At 60.1% G+C, this 24,342-nt stretch overlaps 1 protein-coding gene across 1 annotated transcript; it reads right to left on the bottom strand.

The window, feature by feature from the left end:
- Positions 1-310: 310 nt before the first annotated feature.
- On the bottom strand, positions 311-23,554 carry LOC148813628 (uncharacterized). Its single transcript, XM_088908030.1, has 10 exons — positions 23,395-23,554; positions 11,589-11,714; positions 10,242-10,496; positions 8,777-9,058; positions 6,968-7,071; positions 4,432-4,525; positions 3,525-3,797; positions 2,229-2,501; positions 1,549-1,671; positions 311-1,456 (listed from the first exon to the last, which is right to left on the bottom strand). The coding sequence occupies exons 1-10, from the start codon at positions 23,552-23,554 to the stop codon at positions 1,386-1,388; spliced, it is 1,761 nt and encodes a 586-aa protein (XP_088764156.1). The 3' UTR covers positions 311-1,385.
- Positions 23,555-24,342: the final 788 nt, after the last annotated feature.

Raw genomic sequence — 24,342 nt, 5'->3', positions numbered from 1 at the left:
TGGGGTCCCGGGCTGTCTCTCCACAAGCCGGGCGAGGGCTCTGTGCGCCGATGAGGAGTAACCGGACTGATCTCCGATCGCGTCAGGACTGTTGCTGCTGCTGGAGTGTCCCCAGTTGAGAAACTCGTCACAGACGCCTCGTTTCCAGAGACTCGTGCTCCAGCTGTGATCAGACTGAACTCTCTGGGAAGAGCAGTCTGTCGAACCCCGGTGCAGAACGATCTGTCACGAACACGGACTGGAATCCGTGTCGGGTCTTGTAGAAGACGCTACGCGATGCGGTGAGAGCTGGAGAAGACAGGAGGCGTGGTGAAAGGGAACACACGGGGGTTTAATAGTGCACACAGTAATAGTGACAGTCCGTGAGACAGTGAACGGGGAAGACAGAACAGCATCCAAATCCGAGCAGGTCAAAACACAGTCCGAGAGTCCTCCTCCTCCTCCTCCTCTCACTTCTGTGCAGTTCCTCCTCGGGCCTGAAAGCAGAACCTGAGGCAGACGGCACCAGCCCAACACGGATCACTTCTCCTGTGAGAAGCACACAGGAGAGTCACTGCTGCCCTCTCTCCAGGACCAGGACTGGACACGCTGACCGACTGACCGCTCCAGGACCAGGACTGGACAGCCCTGCTGCAGACACACACTGACCCCTCCAGGACCAGGACTGGACACGCTGACCAACTGACCCCTCCAGGACCAGGACTGGACAGCCCTGCTCCAGACACACTGACTGACCCCTCCAGGACCAGGACTGGACAGCCCTGCTGCGGACACTCTGTCTTCTGTGCTGTTTTGAACCCGTTGCCAGGGGCTGCTCAGCCTCCCTCACCGCTCTGCTGCCCACAGAGCAGAGCTGGACTGCGGCCCCTCAGGCAGGAAGCAGGAAGTGAAACCGGACTGCGGCCCGGCCCCTCAGGCAGGAAGTGAGAGCAGGCTGGGGCAGGCTGGGAAGCCCGGGACTTTCCACCGGCCCGCAGGGTGATGGGACTGGGAACACAGCCAGGATGCGGGGGTCTGGGGGGGCTCCTCCACTCTGCCAGCTGGTGCCTCTGGAGCCAAGGGTCCGCACAGAGACTGCCGACACCCCCAGCGGCCGGAGAGCTCGGGGGACTCCTCTCGGGGCAGGCAGGGGCGTGCGTGCGGGGGGGGCGGACGGCGGACGAGATCACAGACGCGGGGGCGAGACGCGATCGACTGGAGCTTTATTTGAGCGGGAGCAGGAAGCGAGCCGGGATGGGAACAGGGAGCGAGCCGGGGTGGGAACAGGCCAGAGACACCTGACAGGTCTCTTGGGCCGGGTCACGATCACGACCCCCAGCCTGGCGCTCCGGGCGATGTCATCACCACGCGCCCAGGGTCACGACCCCCCGGCAGCCCCTCAGCTGTCACGGCCCGGGGGCTGCAGGCCTCAGCTGCTCCTTCAGGACCGCCGCTATCCGGGCTGCGATCCGGCCGCCTGCGGAGACAGAGGCAGGTCAGGACCGGACGGGACCGGAGTCCACAGTGCCCTCTGACTGACCTGCGACGATGACGATGATGAAGACCCACCTGTCTGCTTGCTGCTCCGGCCCCAGCGGGACACGGCCCCAGCCAGGGAGAGGACCAGGCCCAGCGTCAGAGACGACAGCGCCGTGGCGACCAGGCTCCAGTCCGGTGTGGCCGTCGGGGGCTCTGGGGGGACGGGGGGGGGGGTCAGCTCAGCTCAGTGGACACACACACACCAGCCCCCCAAAGGACACAGACAGACACACACACACCCTGGACAGGACACTAGCCCCTCACAGGACACACACACACACACACACTCACACACCAGCCCCCGACAGGACACACATACACACACACCCTGGACACACCCTGGACAGGACACCAGCCCCTCACAGGACACACACCCCCTGGACACACACACACACACACACACACCCCCTGGACACACACACACACACACACACACACACACACACACACACACCCCTGGACACACACACACACACACACAGAGCCGCGGACTCACCCCACTGGACAGTCTCACTCACACACACACACCCTGGACACACCAGCCCCTCACAGGACACACACCCACCCACCCTGGACAGGACACCAGCCCCCCCACTGGACACACACACACACACCCACCCTGGACAGGACACCAGCCCCTCACAGGACACACACACACACACACACACACACACACACACACCCCCCCCACCCCCTGGAGCGGGACTCACCCCAGGGCACCACCAGCGGCTGGGCCAGGCTGCGGTGCTCCACGCGGCAGGACAGCTGCTCCGCGGGCCGCGGGCTGGGCTCCAGGAAGGCGTGGGTCTGGTAGAGCCAGTCTCCATCCGGCAGCAGCCCGCTGGACCCCCCCGGCGCAGCCGCGCCCCCCCGCAGCCAGGTGACGTTGATGCGCGGGGGGTAGAAGCCCGTGGCGTGGCACACCAGCACCAGCGAGCCGTCCGCCCCGCCGCCCAGCGCCGTGATGCTCACCGCCGGCGCCACTGGGGGGGGCAGAGCGTCACACCGCCAGCCAGCCCCCCGACTCGCACACTCCAGCCTGTTCCCCACCCCCACCCCCCTCTGTGTACAGAAGAGCCTCCTGTCCTGACTGGAGGAGCTCACCCAGCTGTGTCTGGAGAGAAGCCAGGGTATCGGCTTCAACCACAGGGCTGGGCAGCTTGTTCCCCACCCCCACCCCCCTCTGTGTACAGTAGAGCCTCCTGTCCTGACTGGAGGAGCTCACCCAGCTGTGTCTGGAGAGAAGCCAGGGTATCGTCTTCAACCACAGGGCTGGGCAGCTTGTTCCCCACCCCCACCCCCCTCTGTGTACAGTAGAGCCCCCTGTCCTGACTGGAGGAGCTCACCCAGCTGTGTCTGGAGAGAAGCCAGGGTATCGGCTTCAACAGCAGGGCTGGGCAGCCTGTTCCCCACCCCCACCCCCCTCTGTGTACAGTAGAGCCTCCTGTCCTGACTGGAGGAGCTCACCCAGCTGTGTCTGGAGAGAAGCCAGGGTATCGGCTTCAACCACAGGGCTGGGCAGCTTGTTCCCCACCCCCACCCCCCTCTGTGTACAGTAGAGCCTCCTGTCCTGACTGGAGGAGCTCACCCAGCTGTGTCTGGAGAGAAGCCAGGGTATCGTCTTCAACCACAGGGCTGGGCAGCTTGTTCCCCACCCCCACCCCCCTCTGTGTACAGTAGAGCCCCCTGTCCTGACTGGAGGAGCTCACCCAGCTGTGTCTGGAGAGAAGCCAGGGTATCGGCTTCAACAGCAGGGCTGGGCAGCCCGTTCCCCACCCCCACCCCCCTCTGTGTACAGTAGAGCCTCCTGTCCTGACTGGAGGAGCTCACCCAGCTGTGTCTGGAGAGAAGCCAGGGTATCGGCTTCAACAGCAGGGCTGGGCAGCCTGTTCCCCACTCCCACCCCTTTCTGTGTACAGTAGAGCCTCCTGTCCTGACTGGAGGAGCTCATCCAGCCTGTTCCCCACCCCCGCCCCCCTCTGTGTAAAGTGTGGGCTCATGCTCACCTGTCTTGTTCAGTATGGAGCTGTTGAACAGCCTGGCGTTGGGCACACAGTAGTGGTCCCGGTTGGCCAGCATGGTCGCCATGACGCTGGGATCTCTGTTGAACCTCTGGGCGTTCACGATGCCGAAGCGGGTGTACCCCTCGAACCGCTGCACCCTGCTGTCGTAGCGGAGGTACTCCAGCTTGTTGAAGACCTGGCTGTTGATGTAGACCAGCCCGGTGATGTTACTGGGGTCGAACTCACAGATCTCCAGCGACTCGTAGCCGTACCCCTCTGGAGGAGAGACGAGCTCTTTGACATCAGATCTCTTTACCGGCCCGACACATCTCTGAGTACGAGGAGTGTGTCTCTTCACAGACCCCAGCCTGCTCTCCGTGAGACACACAGGCAGGGAGAGAAGCTGGGGGTCAGAGCGCAGGGTCAGCCATTGTACAGCGCCCCTGCAGCAGCTGGGGTGAAGGGCCTTGCTCAGGGGCCCAACGCAGTAGGATTCCTCTGCCGGCCGCGGGATTTGAACCGGCAGCCCTCCAGCCACAGACCCTGAGCCCCAGAGCCACAGCTCCTGAGACGAGCTTTCACACAGAAACCTTCACGAAGGCAGTCTGAACCCAAACACCGCCCACAGCAGGGAACGCGATTAAAACACACCGACAGTTACTCGTCTGCTACTGGAACAGAGCCCCTACAGTACGTGTGCGCTGGTCCCCAGCGACCCGACACTCCGATTCTCCCCTGATCACTTCCAGCACTGGGGTCAGTGGTGTGGTCTCTACTACAGGACGCTGCGGTCATGTGATGTGTTTATATCACACAGAGAAGAGCTCCTGCCCCATCTGTGACTGTCTCTCTCTCTGCCCCCCTGCCCACGCCCCTCCTCGCTGTAGGAGAGACCCCCGTGCTGACTTACCCACTCCAGGGTGGCCCCAGGGTCCCCAGACCAGCAGCTGGACCCAGAGAGAGACGAGGACAGGAGACATGCTGAGACACGCAGGGTGAGCAGACTGCGGAGAGAGATGCAGGGGTGGTGGGTGGAGAGAGGCCAACAGGAAGAGACAAAGTGTATTTGGAGAAAGAGGCTGTCGCTACCAGTCTGAAAGTAATTTGTGTGTGTGTGTGGAGAGAGACCGTGACTGTGCGTGTGCGTGTGTGTGTGTGTGGGAGAGAGAGAGATGGTGACTGTGTGTGTGTATTTGGGGAAAGAGGCTGTCGCTATGAGAGTGAAAGTAATTTTTGTGTGTGGAAAAAGAGTGTGTGTGTGTGTTGCAGGGAGACAGAGCTGAGCCCCGCTCTCACAGTACAGACCAGGAAGAGCCGCTGCTGTTCTTTCACTTCGCTGTGCGGGTTCGAGACGCTCTCTCTCCTGCTCTGTTAGCTCCCAGCATGCCTCACAGGGGTCACGGGTTCGAGACGCTCTCTCTCCTGCTCTGTGAACTCCCAGCATGCCTCACAGGGGTGGCGGGTTCGAGACACTCTCTCTCCTGCTGTTAGCTCCCAGCATGCCTCACAGGGGTGGCGGGTTCGAGACGCTCTCTCTCCTGCTCTGTGAGCTCCCAGCATGCCTCACAGGAGTCGCGGGTTCGAGACGCTCTCTCTCCTGCTCTGTGAGCTCCCAGCATGCCTCACAGGGGTGGCGGGTTCGAGACGCTCTCTCTCCTGCTGTTAGCTCCCAGCATGCCTCACAGGGGTGGCGGGTTCGAGACGCTCTCTCTCCTGCTCTGTGAACTCCCAGCATGCCTCACAGGGGTGGCGGGTTCGAGACGCTCTCTCTCCTGCTCTGTGAGCTCCCAGCATGCCTCACAGGAGTCGCGGGTTCGAGACGCTCTCTCTCCTGCTCTGTGAGCTCCCAGCATGCCTCACAGGGGTGGCGGGTTCGAGACACTCTCTCTCCTGCTGTTAGCTCCCAGCATGCCTCACAGGGGTGGCGGGTTCGAGACGCTCTCTCTCCTGCTCTGTGAGCTCCCAGCATGCCTCACAGGAGTCGCGGGTTCGAGACGCTCTCTCTCCTGCTGTTAGCTCCCAGCATGCCTCACAGGGGTGGCGGGTTTGAGACGCTCTCTCTCCTGCTCTGATAGCTCCCAGCATGCCTCACAGGGGTGGCGGGTTCGAGAAAACCGTCTCCCCGAGCGGCCCGCTGGAAGGGTGCGACTCTGCTCCTACAGGCCGATACCCCCTACGGGGCCCCCAGGGACTGGGGTCGGGGGCCGCACTTTCACTAAGGGACTTCCTGTCTCCTACAGCCTCACTTCCTGTCTCCTACAGCCTCACTTCCTGTCCTCTCTCCGCCCTCCGCCTGCTCTTCTCCCTGCGGACGACAAGCCTGTAGTAAACGCCCAGCCCACCCGAGCCGAGCCCCTGCCCGGAGCGTGAGTGAGGGAGTGACCCCAGGTGACCCCGAGTGACCCCCCACACCACCACACAGAGACCACCGGCTCTCAACACGCAGTTTAATGTGTTCAGGCGGCGCAGTGACACACAGGAGACAAGAAGAGCTGTGCTCTGGTGCTGCAGACACACACACACACACCTAGACACCCCCACAACGTGCTGCACAAACTCCAGCTTGACAAGGTGTGAGTGTGTGTGTATCTGTGTGCATGAGTGTGCGTCTGTGCTCTGTGTCTGTGTTTATCAGTGTGTGGCGTGCATCAGTGCGTGTCTGGTGTGTATCAGTGTGTGTACGTGTGTACCAGTGTGTACCTGTGCGTGTCTGAGTGTAGGCGTCTGGGGTGTGTATCAGTGTGCGTCTGTGTGTAGGAATGAGAGTGTGTGTCTGTGCGTCTGTGATCTGTGTGTGGTGTGTATCAGTGTGTCTATGTGTAGGCGTGTGTAGGTTGTGTATCAGTGTGTAGGTGCGTACGTGTGTGTCTGTGGTGTGTATCAGTGTGTGTGTAGGTGCGTACGCGTGTGTCTGTGGTGTGTATCAGTGTGTGTGTAGGTGCATACGTGTGTGTCTGTGGTGTGTATCAGTGTGTGTGTAGGTGCGTACGTGTGTGTCTGTGGTGTGTATCAGTGTGTGTGTAGGTGCGTACGTGTGTGTCTGTGGTGTGTATCAGTGTGTGTGTAGGTGCGTACTTGTGTGTCTGTAATGTGTATCAGTGTGTAGGTGTGTGTGTGTATCAGCAGTGTGGTGTGTATCAGTGTGTGTGTATGTGCGTATGCGTGTGTCTGTGGTGTGTATCGGTGTGTGTGTATCGGTGTGTGTGTAGGCGCGTACGCGTGTGTCTGTGGTGTGTATCAGTGTGTAGGTGCGTACGCGTGTGTCTGTGGTGTGTATCAGTGTGTGTGTAGGTGCGTACGTGTGTGTCTGTGGTGTGTATCGGTGTGTGTGTAGGTGCGTACGTGTGTGTCTGTGGTGTGTATCAGTGTGTGTGTAGGCGCGTACGCGTGTGTCCAGGCGGCCGGTCAGCGCTCCGGCGGTCAGCAGGCTCAGCTCAGCTGCTCACGCAGAAGAGGAGGCTGCCGGTCACGACTCCCAGCATCCCCAGCGCCATCGCCCCCCCGCAGACCACCGTCAGGACAGCGCCGGGCCGGGCCTCAGGACGCACCTCTGCAGAGACAGGAGACACACGGGCGCTGGGTCACCCTCACCAGAGACACAGAGGGGACAGGAGACACACGGGGCGCAGAGTCACCCTCACCAGAGACACAGAGGGGACAGGAGACACACGGGGCGCAGGGTCACCCTCACCACAGAGACACAGAGGGGACAGGAGACACACGGGGCGCAGGGTCACCCTCACCACAGAGACACAGAGGGGACAGGAGACACACGGGGCGCAGAGTCACCCTCACCAGAGAGACACAGAGGGGACAGGAGACACACGGGACGCAGGGTCACCCTCACCAGAGAGACACCGGGGGTATCTGTCTGTGCTCCTGGGGCAGGAGGGCACTACTCACCCCAGGCCACCCCCAGGGGCAGGAGGGCAGGAGGGCAGGAGAGCAGTACTCACCCCAGGCCACCACCAGGGGCAGGAGGGCAGGAGGGCAGTACTCACCCCAGGCCACCCCCAGGGGCAGGAGGGCAGGAGGGCGGTACTCACCCCAGGCCACCCCCAGGGGCAGGAGAGCAGGAGGGCGGTACTCACCCCAGGCCACCCCCAGGGGCAGGAGGGCAGGAGGGCGGTACTCACCCCAGGCCACCCCCAGGGGCAGGAGGGCAGGAGGGCGGTACTCACCCCAGGCCACCCCCAGGGGCAGGAGGGCAGGAGGGCGGTACTCACCCCAGGCCACCCCCAGGGGCAGGAGGGCAGGAGAGCAGTACTCACCCCAGGCCACCACCAGGGGCAGGAGGGCAGGAGGGCGGTACTCACCCCAGGACACCCCCAGGGGCAGGAGGGCAGGAGGGCGGTACTCACCCCAGGCCACCACCAGGGGCAGGAGGGCAGGAGGGCGGTACTCACCCCAGGCCACCCCCAGGGGCAGGAGGGCAGTACTCACCCCAGGCCACCCCCAGGGGCAGGAGGGCGGTACTCACCCCAGGCCACCCCCAGGGGCAGGAGGGCAGGAGGGCGGTACTCACCCCAGGCCACCACCAGGGGCAGGAGGGCGGTACTCACCCCAGGCCACCCCCAGGGGCAGGAGGGCGGTACTCACCCCAGGCCACCCCCAGGGGCAGGAGGGCGGTACTCACCCCAGGCCACCCCCAGGGGCAGGAGGGCAGTACTCACCCCAGGCCACCCCCAGGGGCAGGAGGGCAGGAGAGCAGTACTCACCCCAGGCCACCCCCAGGGGCAGGAGGGCGGTACTCACCCCAGGCCACCCCCAGGGGCAGGAGGGCAGGAGAGCAGTACTCACCCCAGGCCACCACCAGGGGCAGGAGGGCAGGAGAGCAGTACTCACCCCAGGCCACCCCCAGGGGCAGGAGGGCAGTACTCACCCCAGGCCACCCCCAGGGGCAGGAGGGCAGTACTCACCCCAGGCCACCCCCAGGGGCAGGAGGGCAGGAGAGCAGTACTCACCCCAGGCCACCCCCAGGGGCAGGAGGGCGGTACTCACCCCAGGCCACCCCCAGGGGCAGGAGGGCAGGAGAGCAGTACTCACCCCAGGCCACCACCAGGGGCAGGAGGGCAGGAGAGCAGTACTCACCCCAGGCCACCCCCAGGGGCAGGAGGGCAGTACTCACCCCAGGCCACCCCCAGGGGCAGGAGGGCAGTACTCACCCCAGGCCACCCCCAGGGGCAGGAGGGCAGGAGAGCAGTACTCACCCCAGGCCACCACCAGGGGCAGGAGGGCAGGAGAGCAGTACTCACCCCAGGCCACCACCAGGGGCCGGCGCAGGGCGCGGTGCTGCAGGTGGCAGGTGTACACGTCGCCCGGCTGGGGGGTGAAGGGCAGCAGCGAGTAGCGGCTGTAGCTGGCGTCGCGGCGGACGAGCGACAGCGTCTGGGGGGTCGTCCCGGCGACCGGCTCGCCGTTCCGGGCCCAGGCCAGGCCCAGCGGGAAGGGGTAGTAGCGCTGGGCGGAGCAGATCAGCGTGTTGGGCTCCCCCGGTCGCACCGCGCTCTTGGGGTACACCATGGCCACGGGGGGCTCTGCGGGGAGGAGAGGAAGGAATCGTGGGTCAGTCGCCATCGTAACCCCCGGCACCCGGAGTCACGTGACCCCCGGCGGACCCACGCAGGGGAGAGAGCTGCTGCTCTCCGGGAACAGCTCAGCCGAGGAAGATGGGGGGCCTCCACCCCCTCCAGGCAGTGAACCCCAGTATTCCCCTGCCATTCCTGGACCAGACAGCCCCCCCCCAGAGTGAGGACTGAGCTCCAGATGTCCCTCTATAACAGTGACCCCAACAGCAGGGCTGGGCAGCTGGTTCCCCACCCCCGCCCCCCTCTGTGTACAGTAGAGCCTCCTGTCCTGACTGGAGGAGCTCACCCAGCTGTGTCTGGAGAGAAGCCAGGGTATCGGCTTCAACCACAGGGCTGGGCAGCTTGTTCCCCACCCCCCTCTGTGTACAGTAGAGCCTCCTGTCCTGACTGGAGGAGCTCACCCAGCTGTGTCTGGAGAGAAGCCAGGGTATCGGCTTCAACCACAGGGCTGGGCAGCCTGTTCCCCACCCCCGCCCCCCTCTGTGTACAGAAGAGCCTCCTGTCCTGACTGGAGGAGCTCACCCAGCTGTGTCTGGAGAGAAGCCAGGGTATCGGCTTCAACCACAGGGCTGGGCAGCCTGTTCCCCACCCCCGCCCCCCTCTGTGTACAGAAGAGCCTCCTGTCCTGACTGGAGGAGCTCACCCAGCTGTGTCTGGAGAGAAGCCAGGGTATCGGCTTCAACAACAGGGCTGGGCAGCTTGTTCCCCACCCCCACCCCCCTCTGTGTACAGTAGAGCCTCCTGTCCTGACTGGAGGAGCTCACCCAGCTGTGTCTGGAGAGAAGCCAGGGTATCGGCTTCAACAACAGGGCTGGGCAGCTTGTTCCCCACCCCCACCCCCCTCTGTGTACAGAAGAGCCTCCTGTCTTGACTGAAGGAGCTCATCCAGCCTGTTCCCCACCCCCACCCCCCTCTGTGTACAGTAGAGCCTCCTGTCCTGACTGGAGGAGCTCACCCAGCTGTGTCTGGAGAGGAGCCAGGGTATCGGCTTCAACAGCAGGGCTGGGCAGCTTGTTCCCCACCCCCACCCCCCTCTGTGTACAGTAGAGCCTCCTGTCCCAGGGTGAAAGGTGAAAGGTCAGGGTCACCCCCACCCTGTGTGTGCAGCGGACTCGGACCCGCGCCCCCTCACCAGCCGTCTCCGGCGGGAAGCCCTCGGCGCGGGCGGCGGTGGCCAGGTTGTTCTTGCAGATCTGCCTGCTGGCCAGTGCCTGCGCCACGGAGTCCGGCCCCAGGGCGAAGGGGTCAGCGAAGGGGGGCAGCGTGAGGACCGCCTGCCGCAGCTCCAGGTCCACGAAGAACATCTGGTCCCCGTCCAGCTGGCCCAGCGCCTGCGACTCCGTGTCGTTGGACAGGCAGGCGGTCAGGTCCACCGCCCGGTGCAGCACTGGACAGGGACGGGACACACACAGGGCACTGACTGGACACAGGTCATACACAGGACACACACCAGTCACTGACTGGATACAGGTCACACACGGGTCACACACGGGTCACACACAGGGCACTGACTGGACACAGGTCACACACGGGTCACACACAGGGCACTGACTGGACACAGGTCACACACGGGACACACACCGGTCACTGACTGGACACAGGTCACACACAGGGCACTTACTGGACACAGGTCACACACGGGACACACACCGGTCACTGACTGGACACGGGTCACACACAGGGCACTGACTGGACACGGGTCACACACGGGTCACACACAGGGCACTGACTGGACACAGGTCACACACAGGGCACTGACTGGACACACACGGGTCACTGAATGGACACAGGTGAGTCTGTCTCTCACTGTCCATCACTGGACTAGACAGAGAGAGGTCACACACAGGGCACTGACGGGACACAGGTGAGTCTGTCTCTCTCCCTGTACACTGCTCTTCATCACTTAACTGGACACACCCAGGGTCATTGACAGAGGACAGATCTACAGGAGTCCATCTCTCTCTCCCTCACTGTAAACCCAGTGATCTGTCTCTCTCTCTCTCTCACTGTAAACCCAGTGATCTGTCTCTCTCTCTCTCTCACTGTAAACCCAGTGATCTGTCTGTCTCTCTCTCTCTCACTGTAAACCCAGTGATCTGTCTGTCTCTCTCTCTCTCACTGTAAACCCAGTGATCTGTCTGTCTCTCTCTCTCTCACTGTAAACCCAGTGATCTGTCTGTCTCTCTCTCTCTCACTGTAAACCCAGTGATCTGTCTCTCTCTCTCCCTCACTGTAAACCCAGTGATCTGTCTCTCTCTCACACCAGACCGTTACGATCAGATACTTCACACAGCTGAGCCTCGTCTATCAACAAAGAAGTTGCAATGAAGATCTCTGCCTCGTCTTCAATTCATGTCACACGTTATGACATTTCACAAAGTGCAAGTAAGGAAACTGCAGTTACCCAAAATAACAAAAACACCGGAGGAGTGTGTGCACACACACACAGCACGTTTGAAACCAGCCGCACTCGTCTTACCCTGAGCCTGAACAGACAGCCACAGCGCTGCCAGGACCAGAGCTGGCCAGGCGCAGGTCTTCATGGTCAGGACAGTGGTCTCCAGGGGACAGCGGGTCAAGACGGGTCTCCTATGGAGCTGCAGGGCTTCGACACCGAGCTGCACTCAGACACAGGCTCCGACACAGTCAAGGGAAACTCCTGTCCATCCCCAGACTCACCGCCTCTCTGCCTCACCAGCCAATCACAGCACTCCCCCTCCGAGTCACCGCCTCTCTGCCTCACCAGCCAATCACAGCACTCCCCCTCCGAGTCACCGCCTCTCTGCCTCACCAGCCAATCACAGCACTCCCCCTCCGAGTCACCGCCTCTCTGCCTCACCAGCCAATCACAGCACTCCCCCTCCGAGTCACCGCCTCTCTGCCTCACCAGCCAATCACGATGCCCCTCTGGTTCTTAAATCACAACTCGTTTGTACAGATTTTATTTAATTCAGTTAAAAGCTAACACTTCACACAGAGGGGGGTGGGGGTGTGGAACAAGCTGCCCAGCCCTGTGGTTGAAGCCGATACCCTGGCTTCTCTCCAGACACAGCTGGGTGAGCTCCTCCAGTCAGGACAGGAGGCTCTACTGTACACAGAGGGGGGTGGGGGTGGGGAACAAGCTGCCCAGCCCTGTGGTTGAAGCCGATACCCTGGCTTCTCTCCAGACACAGCTGGGTGAGCTCCTCCAGTCAGGACAGGAGGCTCTTCTGTACACAGAGGGGGGTGGGGGTGGGGAACAAGCTGGAATAGATCCTGAGATCAGGGTAAAAACACAGTACAGTACAGCCCAGTGAGAGCAGGGTAAAAACACAGTACAGCGCAGTAATGCCCAGTACCACCAGGGTAAAAACACAGTACAGCGCAGTACAGCCCAGTGAGAGCAGGGTAAAAACACAGTACAGCGCAGTACAGCCCAGTGAGAGCAAGGTAAAAACACAGTACAGCGCAGTACAGCCCAGTGAGAGCAGGGTAAAAACACAGTACAGCGTAGTACAGCCCAGTGAGAGCAGGGTAAAAACACAGTACAGTACAGCCCAGTGAGAGCAGGGTAAAAACAGTACAGCGCAGTAATGCCCAGTAAGACCAGGGGTAAAAACACAGTGCAGTGCAGTACAGCTCAGTGAGAGCAGGGTAAAAACACAGTACAGTACAGCCCAGTGAGAGCAGGGTAAAAACACAGTACAGCGCAGTAATGCCCAGTGAGATCAGGGTAAAAACACAGTACAGCGCAGTAATGCCCAGTGAGAGCAGGGTAAAAACACAGTACAGCGCAGTACAGCCCAGTGAGAGCAGGGTAAAAACACAGTACAGCGCAGTAATGCCCAGTGAGAGCAGGGTAAAAACACAGTACAGCGCAGTACAGCCCAGTGAGAGCAGGGTAAAAACACAGTACAGCGCAGTAATGCCCATTGAGATCAGGGTAAAAACACAGTACAGCGCAGTACAGCCCAGTGAGAGCAGGGTAAAAACACAGTACAGCGCAGTAATGCCCAGTAAGACCAGGGTAAAAACACAGTACAGCGCAGTACAGCCCAGTGAGCCGGGGACCAGCCCAGGCTTGAGCAGAGCTGTGCAGACCTGGGAGAGTCTGACTAACCCTGACCCTGTTACTACAGTGTTGAGCTCCGGCCCTGGAGAGACACACCCGACATCACGAGGGACCTCCTACTGATCGGACCCCCGCTGACACCCCGACACCCCCACAGCCCTCTCCCTCTCCTGCACCACGGCTCCCCCTGGTGGGGAGAGGAGGGAGGGGCACTGGAAACGAGGAAGGGCCGTGGATCCCGCCTGTGAGCCTCCAGTCTCAGAGCTGCTGCTGTTGCTCTGTTCATGAGCTTCATCTCTCCAGCTGTCAGACCATCAACTGTGGGCGCAGCACACCCCTCTCAACCACTCATCTGCTGTTCATTAATAATAATAATAATAATAACAACAACCTCTTACACTTCTGGAGCTCTTCTCCGGGCTCTCCCTTCGGAGCTCTGGACAGTAACGGGGATCCCCTCCTGCTCCACCAGTGTGTACCCCACCTGCATGATGCTCCAGTCCGCTCACACACAGCAGCTCTCAGGGGGAGGAGAGCAGAGGGATGAGGCCAGTTCAGAGAGGGGGGTTATCAGGGGGCCATGATGGGTCAAGACCTGGGGATTTAATCATAAATTATAAAGCTTTATAAACAAACAGCACAGCAAGAGAGAGACACCTGAACACCCTGGACACTGTCTCTGCTGTGTCTGACAGCGCCTCCGACATGAACACCTGGGTGACTCCAGACCTCCTGTGACAAGACCGCAGTCCTGCTGCTGCAGGCCCAGACAGAACCCCTGCCAGTGGACCCTGGGGTGACACTCGATCCAGGACTGACCTGCAACATCCTGTCAATCCACACGACACTGTCTGAGTCTGAACCCCACGCCCAGCTCCTGTGTCCAGGGGACCCCTCTCCCTCTGCCTCAGTACCTGCAGCGAGCGCCCCCCTGTGGCCCAGCCAGGAATCACCAGTGGGTCTCCACAGTCTCAGACCAGTACCTCTTCATACCAGTGCTGGTCAGACTCCAGTCCCAGACCAGTCCCTCTTCTTACCGGTGCTGGTCAGACTCCAGTCCCAGACCAGTCCCTCTTCTTACCGGTGCTGATCAGAGTCCAGTCCCTCTTCTTACCGGTGCTGGTCAGAGTCCAGTCCCAGACCAGTCCCTCTTCTTACCAGTGCTAGTCAGAGTCCAGTCCCTCTTCTTACTGGTGCTGGTCAGAGTCCAGTCCCAGACCAGTCCCTCTTCTTACCGGTGCTGGTCAGACTCCAGTCCCAGACCAGTCCCTCTTCTTACCGGTGCTGGTCAGACTCCAGTCCCAGACCAGTCCCTCTTCTTACCGGCGCTGGTCAGTCTCCAGTCCCAGACCAGTCCCTCTTCTTACCGGCGCTGGTCAGACTCCAGTCCCAGACCAGTCCCTCTTCTTACCGGCGCTGGTCAGACTCCAGTCCCAGACCAGTCCCTCTTCTTACCGGCGCTGGTCAGTCTCCAGTCCCAGACCGGTCCCTCTTCTTACCGGTGCTGGTCAGAGTCCAGTCCCAGACCAGTCCCTCTTCTGACCGGTGCTGGTCAGACTCCAGTCCCTCTTCTTACTGGTGCTGGTCAGAGTCCAGTCCCAGACCAGTCCCTCTTCTTACTGGTGCTGGTCAGAGTCCAGTCCCAGACCAGTCCCTCTTCTTACCGGTGCTGGTCAGACTCCAGTCCCTCTTCTTACCGGTGCTGGTCAGACTCCAGTCCCTCTTCTTACTGGTGCTGGTCAGAGTCCAATCCCAGACCAGTCCCTCTTCTTACCAGTGGTGGTCAGAGTCCAGTCCCAGACCAGTCCCTCTTCTTACTGGTGCTGGTCAGAGTCCAGTCCCAGACCAGTCCCTCTTCTTACCAGTGGTGGTCAGAGTCCAGTCCCAGACCAGTCCCTCTTCTTACTGGTGCTGGTCAGAGTCCAGTCCCAGACCAGTCCCTCTTCTTACCGGTGCTGGTCAGAGTCCAGTCCCAGACCAGTCCCTCTTCTTACCGGTGCTGGTCAGACTCCAGTCCCAGATCAGTCCCTCTTCTTACCGGTGCTGGTCAGACTCCAGTCCCTCTTCTTACTGGTGCTGGTCAGAGTCCAGTCCCAGACCAGTCCCTCTTCTTACCAGTGCTGGTCAGAGTCCAGTCCCAGACCAGTCCCTCTTCTTACTGGTGCTGGTCAGAGTCCAGTCCCAGACCAGTCCCTCTTCTTACTGGTGCTGGTCAGAGTCCAGTCCCAGACCAGTCCCTCTTCTTACCGGTGCTGGTCAGACTCCAGTCCCAGATCAGTCCCTCTTCTTACTGGTGCTGGTCAGAGTCCAGTCCCAGACCAGTCCTCCTTCTTACTGGTGCTGGTCAGAGTCCAGTCCCTCTTCTTACCGGTGCTGGTCAGAGTCCAGTCCCAGTCCCAGACCAGTCCCTCTTCTTACCGGTGCTGGTCAGACTCCAGTCCCAGACCAGTCCCTCTTCTTACCGGTGCTGGTCAGACTCCAGTCCCAGACCAGTCCCTCTTTTTACCGGCGCTGGTCAGACTCCAGTCCCAGACCAGTCCCTCTTTTTACCGGCGCTGGTCAGACTCCAGTCCCAGACCAGTCCCTCTTCTTACCGGTGCTGGTCAGAGTCCAGTCCCAGACCAGTCCCTCTTCTTACCGGTGCTGGTCAGAGTCCAGTCCCAGACCAGTCCCTCTTCTTACCGGTGCTGGTCAGACTCCAGTCCCAGACCAGTCCCTCTTCTTACCGGTGCTGGTCAGAGTCCAGTCCCAGACCAGTCCCTCCTCTTACCGGTGCTGGTCAGACTCCAGTCCCAGACCAGTCCCTCCTCTTACCGGTGCTGGTCAGAGTCCAGTCCCTCCTCTTACCGGTGCTGGTCAGACTCCAGTCCCAGACCAGTCCCTCTTCTTACCGGTGCTGGTCAGAGTCCAGTCCCAGATCAGTCCCTCTTCTTACTGGTGCTGGTCAGAGTCCAGTCCCAGACCAGTCCTCCTTCTTACTGGTGCTGGTCAGAGTCCAGTCCCTCTTCTTACCGGTGCTGGTCAGAGTCCAGTCCCAGTCCCAGACCAGTCCCTCTTCTTACCGGTGCTGGTCAGAGTCCAGTCCCAGTCCCAGACCAGTCCCTCTTCTTACCGGTGCTGGTCAGACTCCAGTCCCAGACCAGTCCCTCTTCTTACTGGCACTGGTCAGGGTCCAGTCCCAGACCAGTCCCTCTTTTTACCGGCGCTGGTCAGACTCCAGTCCCAGACCAGTCCCTCTTCTTACTGGTGCTGGTCAGAGTCCAGTCCCAGACCAGTCCCTCTTCTTACCGGTGCTGGTCAGAGTCCAGTCCCAGACCAGTCCCTCCTCTTACCGGTGCTGGTCAGACTCCAGTCCCAGACCAGTCCCTCCTCTTACCGGTGCTGGTCAGAGTCCAGTCCCAGACCAGTCCCTCTTCTTACCGGTGCTGGTCAGACTCCAGTCCCTCTTCTTACTGGTGCTGGTCAGAGTCCAGTCCCAGACCAGTCCCTCTTCTTACCGGCGCTGGTCAGACTCCAGTCCCAGACCAGTCCCTCTTCTTACCGGTGCTGGTCAGACTCCAGTCCCAGACCAGTCCCTCTTCTTACCGGCGCTGGTCAGACTCCAGTCCCAGACCAGTCCCTCTTCTTACCGGTGCTGGTCAGACTCCAGTCCCAGACCAGTCCCTCTTCTTACTGGTGCTGGTCAGAGTCCAGTCCCAGACCAGTCCCTCCTCTTACCGGTGCTGGTCAGACTCCAGTCCCTCCTCTTACCGGTGCTGGTCAGACTCCAGTCCCAGACCAGTCCCTCCTCTTACCGGTGCTGGTCAGAGTCCAGTCCCTCCTCTTACCGGTGCTGGTCAGACTCCAGTCCCAGACCAGTCCCTCCTCTTACCGGTGCTGGTCAGAGTCCAGTCCCTCCTCTTACCGGTGCTGGTCAGAGTCCAGTCCCAGACCAGTCCCTCTTCTTACCGGTGCTGGTCAGACTCCAGTCCCAGACCAGTCCCTCTTCTTACCGGTGCTGGTCAGAGTCCAGTCCCAGACCAGTCCCTCCTCTTACCGGTGCTGGTCAGACTCCAGTCCCAGACCAGTCCCTCCTCTTACCGGTGCTGGTCAGAGTCCAGTCCCTCCTCTTACCGGTGCTGGTCAGACTCCAGTCCCAGACCAGTCCCTCTTCTTACCGGTGCTGGTCAGAGTCCAGTCCCAGTCCCAGACCAGTCCTCCTTCTTACTGGTGCTGGTCAGAGTCCAGTCCCTCTTCTTACCGGTGCTGGTCAGAGTCCAGTCCCAGTCCCAGACCAGTCCCTCTTCTTACCGGTGCTGGTCAGACTCCAGTCCCAGACCAGTCCCTCTTCTTACTGGCACTGGTCAGGGTCCAGTCCCAGACCAGTCCCTCTTTTTACCGGCGTTGGTCAGACTCCAGTCCCAGACCAGTCCCTCTTCTTACCGGTGCTGGTCAGAGTCCAGTCCCAGACCAGTCCCTCTTCTTACCGGTGCTGGTCAGAGTCCAGTCCCAGACCAGTCCCTCTTCTTACCGGTGCTGGTCAGACTCCAGTCCCAGACCAGTCCCTCTTCTTACCGGTGCTGGTCAGAGTCCAGTCCCAGACCAGTCCCTCCTCTTACCGGTGCTGGTCAGAGTCCAGTCCCAGACCAGTCCCTCCTCTTACCGGTGCTGGTCAGAGTCCAGTCCCTCCTCTTACCGGTGCTGGTCAGACTCCAGTCCCAGACCAGTCCCTCTTCTTACCGGTGCTGGTCAGAGTCCAGTCCCAGACCAGTCCCTCTTCTTACCGGTGCTGGTCAGACTCCAGTCCCTCTTCTTACTGGTGCTGGTCAGAGTCCAGTCCCAGACCAGTCCCTCTTCTTACCGGCGCTGGTCAGACTCCAGTCCCAGACCAGTCCCTCTTCTTACCGGCGCTGGTCAGACTCCAGTCCCAGACCAGTCCCTCTTCTTACCGGTGCTGGTCAGACTCCAGTCCCAGACCAGTCCCTCTTCTTACTGGTGCTGGTCAGAGTCCAGTCCCAGACCAGTCCCTCCTCTTACCGGTGCTGGTCAGACTCCAGTCCCTCCTCTTACCGGTGCTGGTCAGACTCCAGTCCCAGACCAGTCCCTCCTCTTACCGGTGCTGGTCAGAGTCCAGTCCCTCCTCTTACCGGTGCTGGTCAGACTCCAGTCCCAGACCAGTCCCTCCTCTTACCGGTGCTGGTCAGAGTCCAGTCCCAGACCAGTCCCTCCTCTTACCGGTGCTGGTCAGAGTCCAGTCCCTCCTCTTACCGGTGCTGGTCAGACTCCAGTCCCAGACCAGTCCCTCCTCTTACCGGTGCTGGTCAGAGTCCAGTCCCAGACCAGTCCCTCTTCTTACCGGTGCTGGTCAGACTCCAGTCCCTCTTCTTACTGGTGCTGGTCAGAGTCCAGTCCCAGACCAGTCCCTCTTCTTACCGGCGCTGGTCAGACTCCAGTCCCAGACCAGTCCCTCTTCTTACCGGTGCTGGTCAGACTCCAGTCCCAGACCAGTCCCTCTTCTTACCGGCGCTGGTCAGACTCCAGTCCCAGACCAGTCCCTCTTCTTACCGGTGCTGGTCAGACTCCAGTCCCAGACCAGTCCCTCTTCTTACTGGTGCTGGTCAGAGTCCAGTCCCAGACCAGTCCCTCCTCTTACCGGTGCTGGTCAGACTCCAGTCCCTCCTCTTACCGGTGCTGGTCAGACTCCAGTCCCAGACCAGTCCCTCCTCTTACCGGTGCTGGTCAGAGTCCAGTCCCTCCTCTTACCGGTGCTGGTCAGACTCCAGTCCCAGACCAGTCCCTCCTCTTACCGGTGCTGGTCAGAGTCCAGTCCCTCCTCTTACCGGTGCTGGTCAGAGTCCAGTCCCAGACCAGTCCCTCTTCTTACCGGTGCTGGTCAGACTCCAGTCCCAGACCAGTCCCTCTTCTTACCGGTGCTGGTCAGAGTCCAGTCCCAGACCAGTCCCTCCTCTTACCGGTGCTGGTCAGACTCCAGTCCCAGACCAGTCCCTCCTCTTACCGGTGCTGGTCAGAGTCCAGTCCCTCCTCTTACCGGTGCTGGTCAGACTCCAGTCCCAGACCAGTCCCTCTTCTTACCGGTGCTGGTCAGAGTCCAGTCCCAGTCCCAGACCAGTCCTCCTTCTTACTGGTGCTGGTCAGAGTCCAGTCCCTCTTCTTACCGGTGCTGGTCAGAGTCCAGTCCCAGTCCCAGACCAGTCCCTCTTCTTACCGGTGCTGGTCAGAGTCCAGTCCCAGTCCCAGACCAGTCCCTCTTCTTACCGGTGCTGGTCAGACTCCAGTCCCAGACCAGTCCCTCTTCTTACTGGCACTGGTCAGGGTCCAGTCCCAGACCAGTCCCTCTTTTTACCGGCGTTGGTCAGACTCCAGTCCCAGACCAGTCCCTCTTCTTACCGGTGCTGGTCAGAGTCCAGTCCCAGACCAGTCCCTCTTCTTACCGGTGCTGGTCAGACTCCAGTCCCAGACCAGTCCCTCTTCTTACCGGTGCTGGTCAGAGTCCAGTCCCAGACCAGTCCCTCCTCTTACCGGTGCTGGTCAGAGTCCAGTCCCAGACCAGTCCCTCCTCTTACCGGTGCTGGTCAGAGTCCAGTCCCTCCTCTTACCGGTGCTGGTCAGACTCCAGTCCCAGACCAGTCCCTCTTCTTACCGGTGCTGGTCAGAGTCCAGTCCCAGACCAGTCCCTCTTCTTACCGGTGCTGGTCAGACTCCAGTCCCTCTTCTTACTGGTGCTGGTCAGAGTCCAGTCCCAGACCAGTCCCTCTTCTTACCGGCGCTGGTCAGACTCCAGTCCCAGACCAGTCCCTCTTCTTACCGGCGCTGGTCAGACTCCAGTCCCAGACCAGTCCCTCTTCTTACTGGTGCTGGTCAGAGTCCAGTCCCAGACCAGTCCCTCTTCTTACTGGTGCTGGTCAGAGTCCAGTCCCAGACCAGTCCCTCCTCTTACCGGTGCTGGTCAGACTCCAGTCCCTCCTCTTACCGGTGCTGGTCAGACTCCAGTCCCAGACCAGTCCCTCCTCTTACCGGTGCTGGTCAGAGTCCAGTCCCTCCTCTTACCGGTGCTGGTCAGAGTCCAGTCCCTCCTCTTACCGGTGCTGGTCAGAGTCCAGTCCCAGACCAGTCCCTCTTCTTACCGGTGCTGGTCAGAGTCCAGTCCCAGACCAGTCCCTCCTCTTACCGGTGCTGGTCAGAGTCCAGTCCCTCCTCTTACCGGTGCTGGTCAGACTCCAGTCCCAGACCAGTCCCTCTTCTTACCGGTGCTGGTCAGAGTCCAGTCCCAGACCAGTCCCTCTTCTTACCGGTGCTGGTCAGACTCCAGTCCCTCTTCTTACTGGTGCTGGTCAGAGTCCAGTCCCAGACCAGTCCCTCTTCTTACCGGCGCTGGTCAGACTCCAGTCCCAGACCAGTCCCTCTTCTTACCGGCGCTGGTCAGACTCCAGTCCCAGACCAGTCCCTCTTCTTACCGGTGCTGGTCAGACTCCAGTCCCAGACCAGTCCCTCTTCTTACTGGTGCTGGTCAGAGTCCAGTCCCAGACCAGTCCCTCCTCTTACCGGTGCTGGTCAGACTCCAGTCCCAGACCAGTCCCTCCTCTTACCGGTGCTGGTCAGAGTCCAGTCCCAGACCAGTCCCTCCTCTTACCGGTGCTGGTCAGAGTCCAGTCCCTCCTCTTACCGGTGCTGGTCAGAGTCCAGTCCCTCCTCTTACCGGTGCTGGTCAGAGTCCAGTCCCTCCTCTTACCGGTGCTGGTCAGAGTCCAGTCCCAGACCAGTCCCTCTTCTCACCGGTGCTGGTCAGACTCCAGTCCAGTCCCAGACCCCACTGCACAGCGAAGGGCAGGAACTGGACACTCAGGGTCCAGCAGGAGCAGCGAGTCTCTTCAGTCTGGGAAAACAGACTCAGTCTGTGGTCCAGTGAGATTCTGGGAATCCACCCTCCTGCCCTGAACAAGCGCCCTACCGATCTGCTCCTGCTGGTCCAAGAGCACAAGTCCACTAGATCTTAGTCTTTCTCTCCTGGCGATAACTGACGCATCTCCTCGCCCTGTTCTTACAGTCTGACTGACAGACACCAGGCTGACTGTCCCTTGTCCAACACTGCACAGCGAAGGTGAGACCTGGACACACACACTCCCCTTCTGTGGTCTCTGGGTGAATCTCCCCACAGAATGACTGGTGAAACTCCTGAACCCCTCTGATTCACGGTAGTTCAGTTCAGGCGGAGGTGAACTCAAGTGGACCCCGACATCGGCCCCTTCGAGAACCGAGGTCACCCCACGGTTCATATGAACAATCTGACCTTTCGCCTCAGAAAACACTTCGATCCCGACTGACTGCAACGAGAGGAGACACTTCTCAAACACAGCGGACCGGGAGGCCTACCTGAGAACGCCCACACCAACTTGGGGAGACCGTGCAGACTCCCCACAGGCAGACTCCTGCGGCCCCCAGACTCACACACTGGGGGACCCGGCGGCCCTGTGCTGACCGCAGCTCCGACTCCTCCTCACCGCCTCAGCGCCCCGCGACGAGATCTCCTCCCCCAGAGACCAGCCCCTCGACTCGACCCGTTTCTGGGGTCTGCTGGGGCTCGTGCTCCGATTGGGGGTCTCTCCAGCGGCGGGTGTCCCTCCTCCCGCCACCGGGGGGCAGCAGGAGCCCAGAGCAGACCGGCCAGCCCACAGGCTGCTGCGGGTCCAGAATGAGACATGAGGGACTGGACTCTGCTGCTCTGTCAGTGCAGGACCCTGGGGAAAGACAAGAACTCTCTCCGTGTGGTTGTTATTTTATTTTCTAGTCAAGACGTGTCTACCGCTGGCTCACACTGATGGTGTTTCTCCCCCCTATGATGTATTATATTTAAACTGCTGTTGTTGCTGTTCTGTGTTTGCTCGTGCCTTTCATTTAAGATCGGACCTCTTTATCGGCCCTGTACAGTTTCTTGCACGAGGAGTGCGTCTTCTCACTGACCCCAGCCTGCTCTCCGTGAGACACACAGACAGGGAGAGAGAAGCTGGGGGTCAGAGCGCAGGGTCAGCCATTGTACAGCACCCCTGGAGCAGCTGGGGTGAAGGGCCTCGCTCAGGGGCCCAACGCAGTAGGATTCCTCTGCCGGCCGTGGGATTCGAACCGGCAACCTCCCAGCCACAGGCGCAGATCCTGAGCCCCAGAGCCACAGCTCCTGCAGCTGTGGGCATGACAGTGAACTGACCTGTAACCCGACCCCCTCAGACCCCTGAGTAACTCGGGGCCACAGGGCTCCTGTCCTGTGTGCGAGTGTGGGTCTAGTGCTCTTTTTCTCACATTCTTGTCAAGTTTCACGCTGCCCACTCATTATAAAAACTCGGGTAAAAAGAAAAAGTCCACAATCCAGAGTAATACGATCCCCCTACTACTGGAGACCAGAATCGGTACCCACAAGACTTTAGATAATAAACATGGGAAGAGAGTCTTACCCCCATCCAGGAGACAGTAATTAGTTAATTAAGGACACAGACGAGGACCTGCTCGTCTCTGCTCCAAACTGAACACTTTCCTCTCCCCACGCCGCCAGAAATGCTGGGTGTCCACAAAAGATTCCCCTCAGGGCGACAATAAAGTCTCATCTAGTCTAAAACCCGAAGACATTCATGAGAAAAGGAACAAGTAATAGGTTTATTCCATGCTGAAAAAAAGAAGAAAGAGAACACAACGTTTCGGCCGTGGAGCCTTCTTCAGGTGTGAGCTTTTCATGAGAAAAGACCGAGCAACACGTACCCCCCCCGCAGACACGACCTCTGACGGCACCGAGCCCAGCCCGCTTCCCCCCGGGCCCCGGGCTGAGAGGACATCGCGGAGCCACACGGCCGCGGTCCCAGCTCACACACAAGCCCCCCGTCCGCCTCAGAGAAGGGTCTGACTCAGCCAGGCGGCCCCCTCGCTCACTGGAGGCGCTCAAACCGCTTCTCCGCCGAAACCCCCCGCCGTGTAAGCGCACCGCCTCAGGACTGTGGACCAAGGGGGGTTTCACTATCGGTTTCAGAACACCTGAGGCGACCTCTGGTCTATCAAACGGTGACACGTGTATCTCTGTATGTATTTACCCCCGTTCGCGGTTTCAAAAACGATTAAAAACACTCGGGCGTCGTCGTTACCGAGTCGGACAAAATGGCGGCGTCGTCGAAGGAGGAGGAGGAAACTCGCTCGTTGTTGATATGTCACAAAAAACACCTTTCTTTCTCCCCGACACGCACGAATACTGATTTACACGGCGGGAAAAAACCTGTTCCCGCCTGGTGGAGGAAGGGAAACCGCCACCTGTCGTCTTTTCCCCACAGGGCGGTGAAGACGGGCGACCCGTCCGACACCTCTCCGCCCCTCAGGGCCCTCGTCCGCCTGACGACGGGTGACGTCACGGGCGAGGCCATTGCTGATAGGGCGGCGGCGGAGGGGGGGGGTTCAGGTGTGAGCGCTTCTGCCTGCGGCGTGTGAAGAGCGCGGCCGCCGGGCGGATCCCCCCCCCCCTGCGGGTTTGGCGGGTTCGCGGTCCGGCGCGAGTTCCGCCGCTTTCCCTGACCCAAGCGCTTTCACTTCCTGTTTCTGTGTCGACAGCGGCTGCGGGCGTGGGGTGTGTGTGGTGTGGGGTGTGTGGGGTCTGTGGGCTCGGCGCTTGTCATCGGCTCCAAGAGAGATACTTTACAGCGTCGTTTCCAGCGACGCGGGCTCGGGGGATCAGTTTCTGCGTCCTGTCATCTCCCATCACACGGCTCTAGTCATCACAACTCCACACATAACCCCATAGGAGTTCCTGGCACTTATATAGCGCCTTTCACACCCCAGTATTTCACCATAACAGTATTGGTATATAATAATTCCTAGCACTTATATAGCGCCTTTCACGCCCCAGTATTTCACCATAATAACAATATTAGTATATGATAATTCCTAGCACTTATATAGCGCCTTTCACACCCCAGTATTTCACCATAATAACAATATTAGTATATGATAATTCCTAGCATTTATATAGCGCCTTTCATACCCCAGTATTTCACCATAACGATATTAGTATATAGTATTTCCTAGACCTTAGTTTTAAAAAATATATTTTATGTATATGATTCTCACACAGAAACCAACATCCTGTACTGGTCTCACACAGATACCAGCATCCTGTACTGGTCTCACACTGAAACCAACATCCTGTACTGGTCTC

The sequence above is a fragment of the Atractosteus spatula genome, assembly GCF_055471065.1.
Source record: "Atractosteus spatula isolate fAtrSpa1 chromosome 10 unlocalized genomic scaffold, fAtrSpa1.hap1 SUPER_10_unloc_1, whole genome shotgun sequence".
NCBI classification, from domain to species: Eukaryota; Metazoa; Chordata; class Actinopteri; order Semionotiformes; family Lepisosteidae; genus Atractosteus; species Atractosteus spatula.
This window is presented reverse-complemented; position numbering and strand designations above follow the sequence as displayed.

Coding starts and splice junctions, on each gene's coding strand:
- LOC148813628 (XM_088908030.1), bottom strand. CDS start 23,554: ATGGCCTCGCCCGTGACGTCACCCGTCGTCAGGCGGACGAGGGCCCTG. Junction 3,798..4,431: donor CTGGGGCCACCCTGGAGTGG/GTAAGTCAGCAC, acceptor TCTCTCCTCCAG/AGGGGTACGGCTACGAGTCG. Junction 1,672..2,228: donor GCCGCTGGTGGTGCCCTGGG/GTGAGTCCCGCT, acceptor CCGTCCCCCCAG/AGCCCCCGACGGCCACACCG.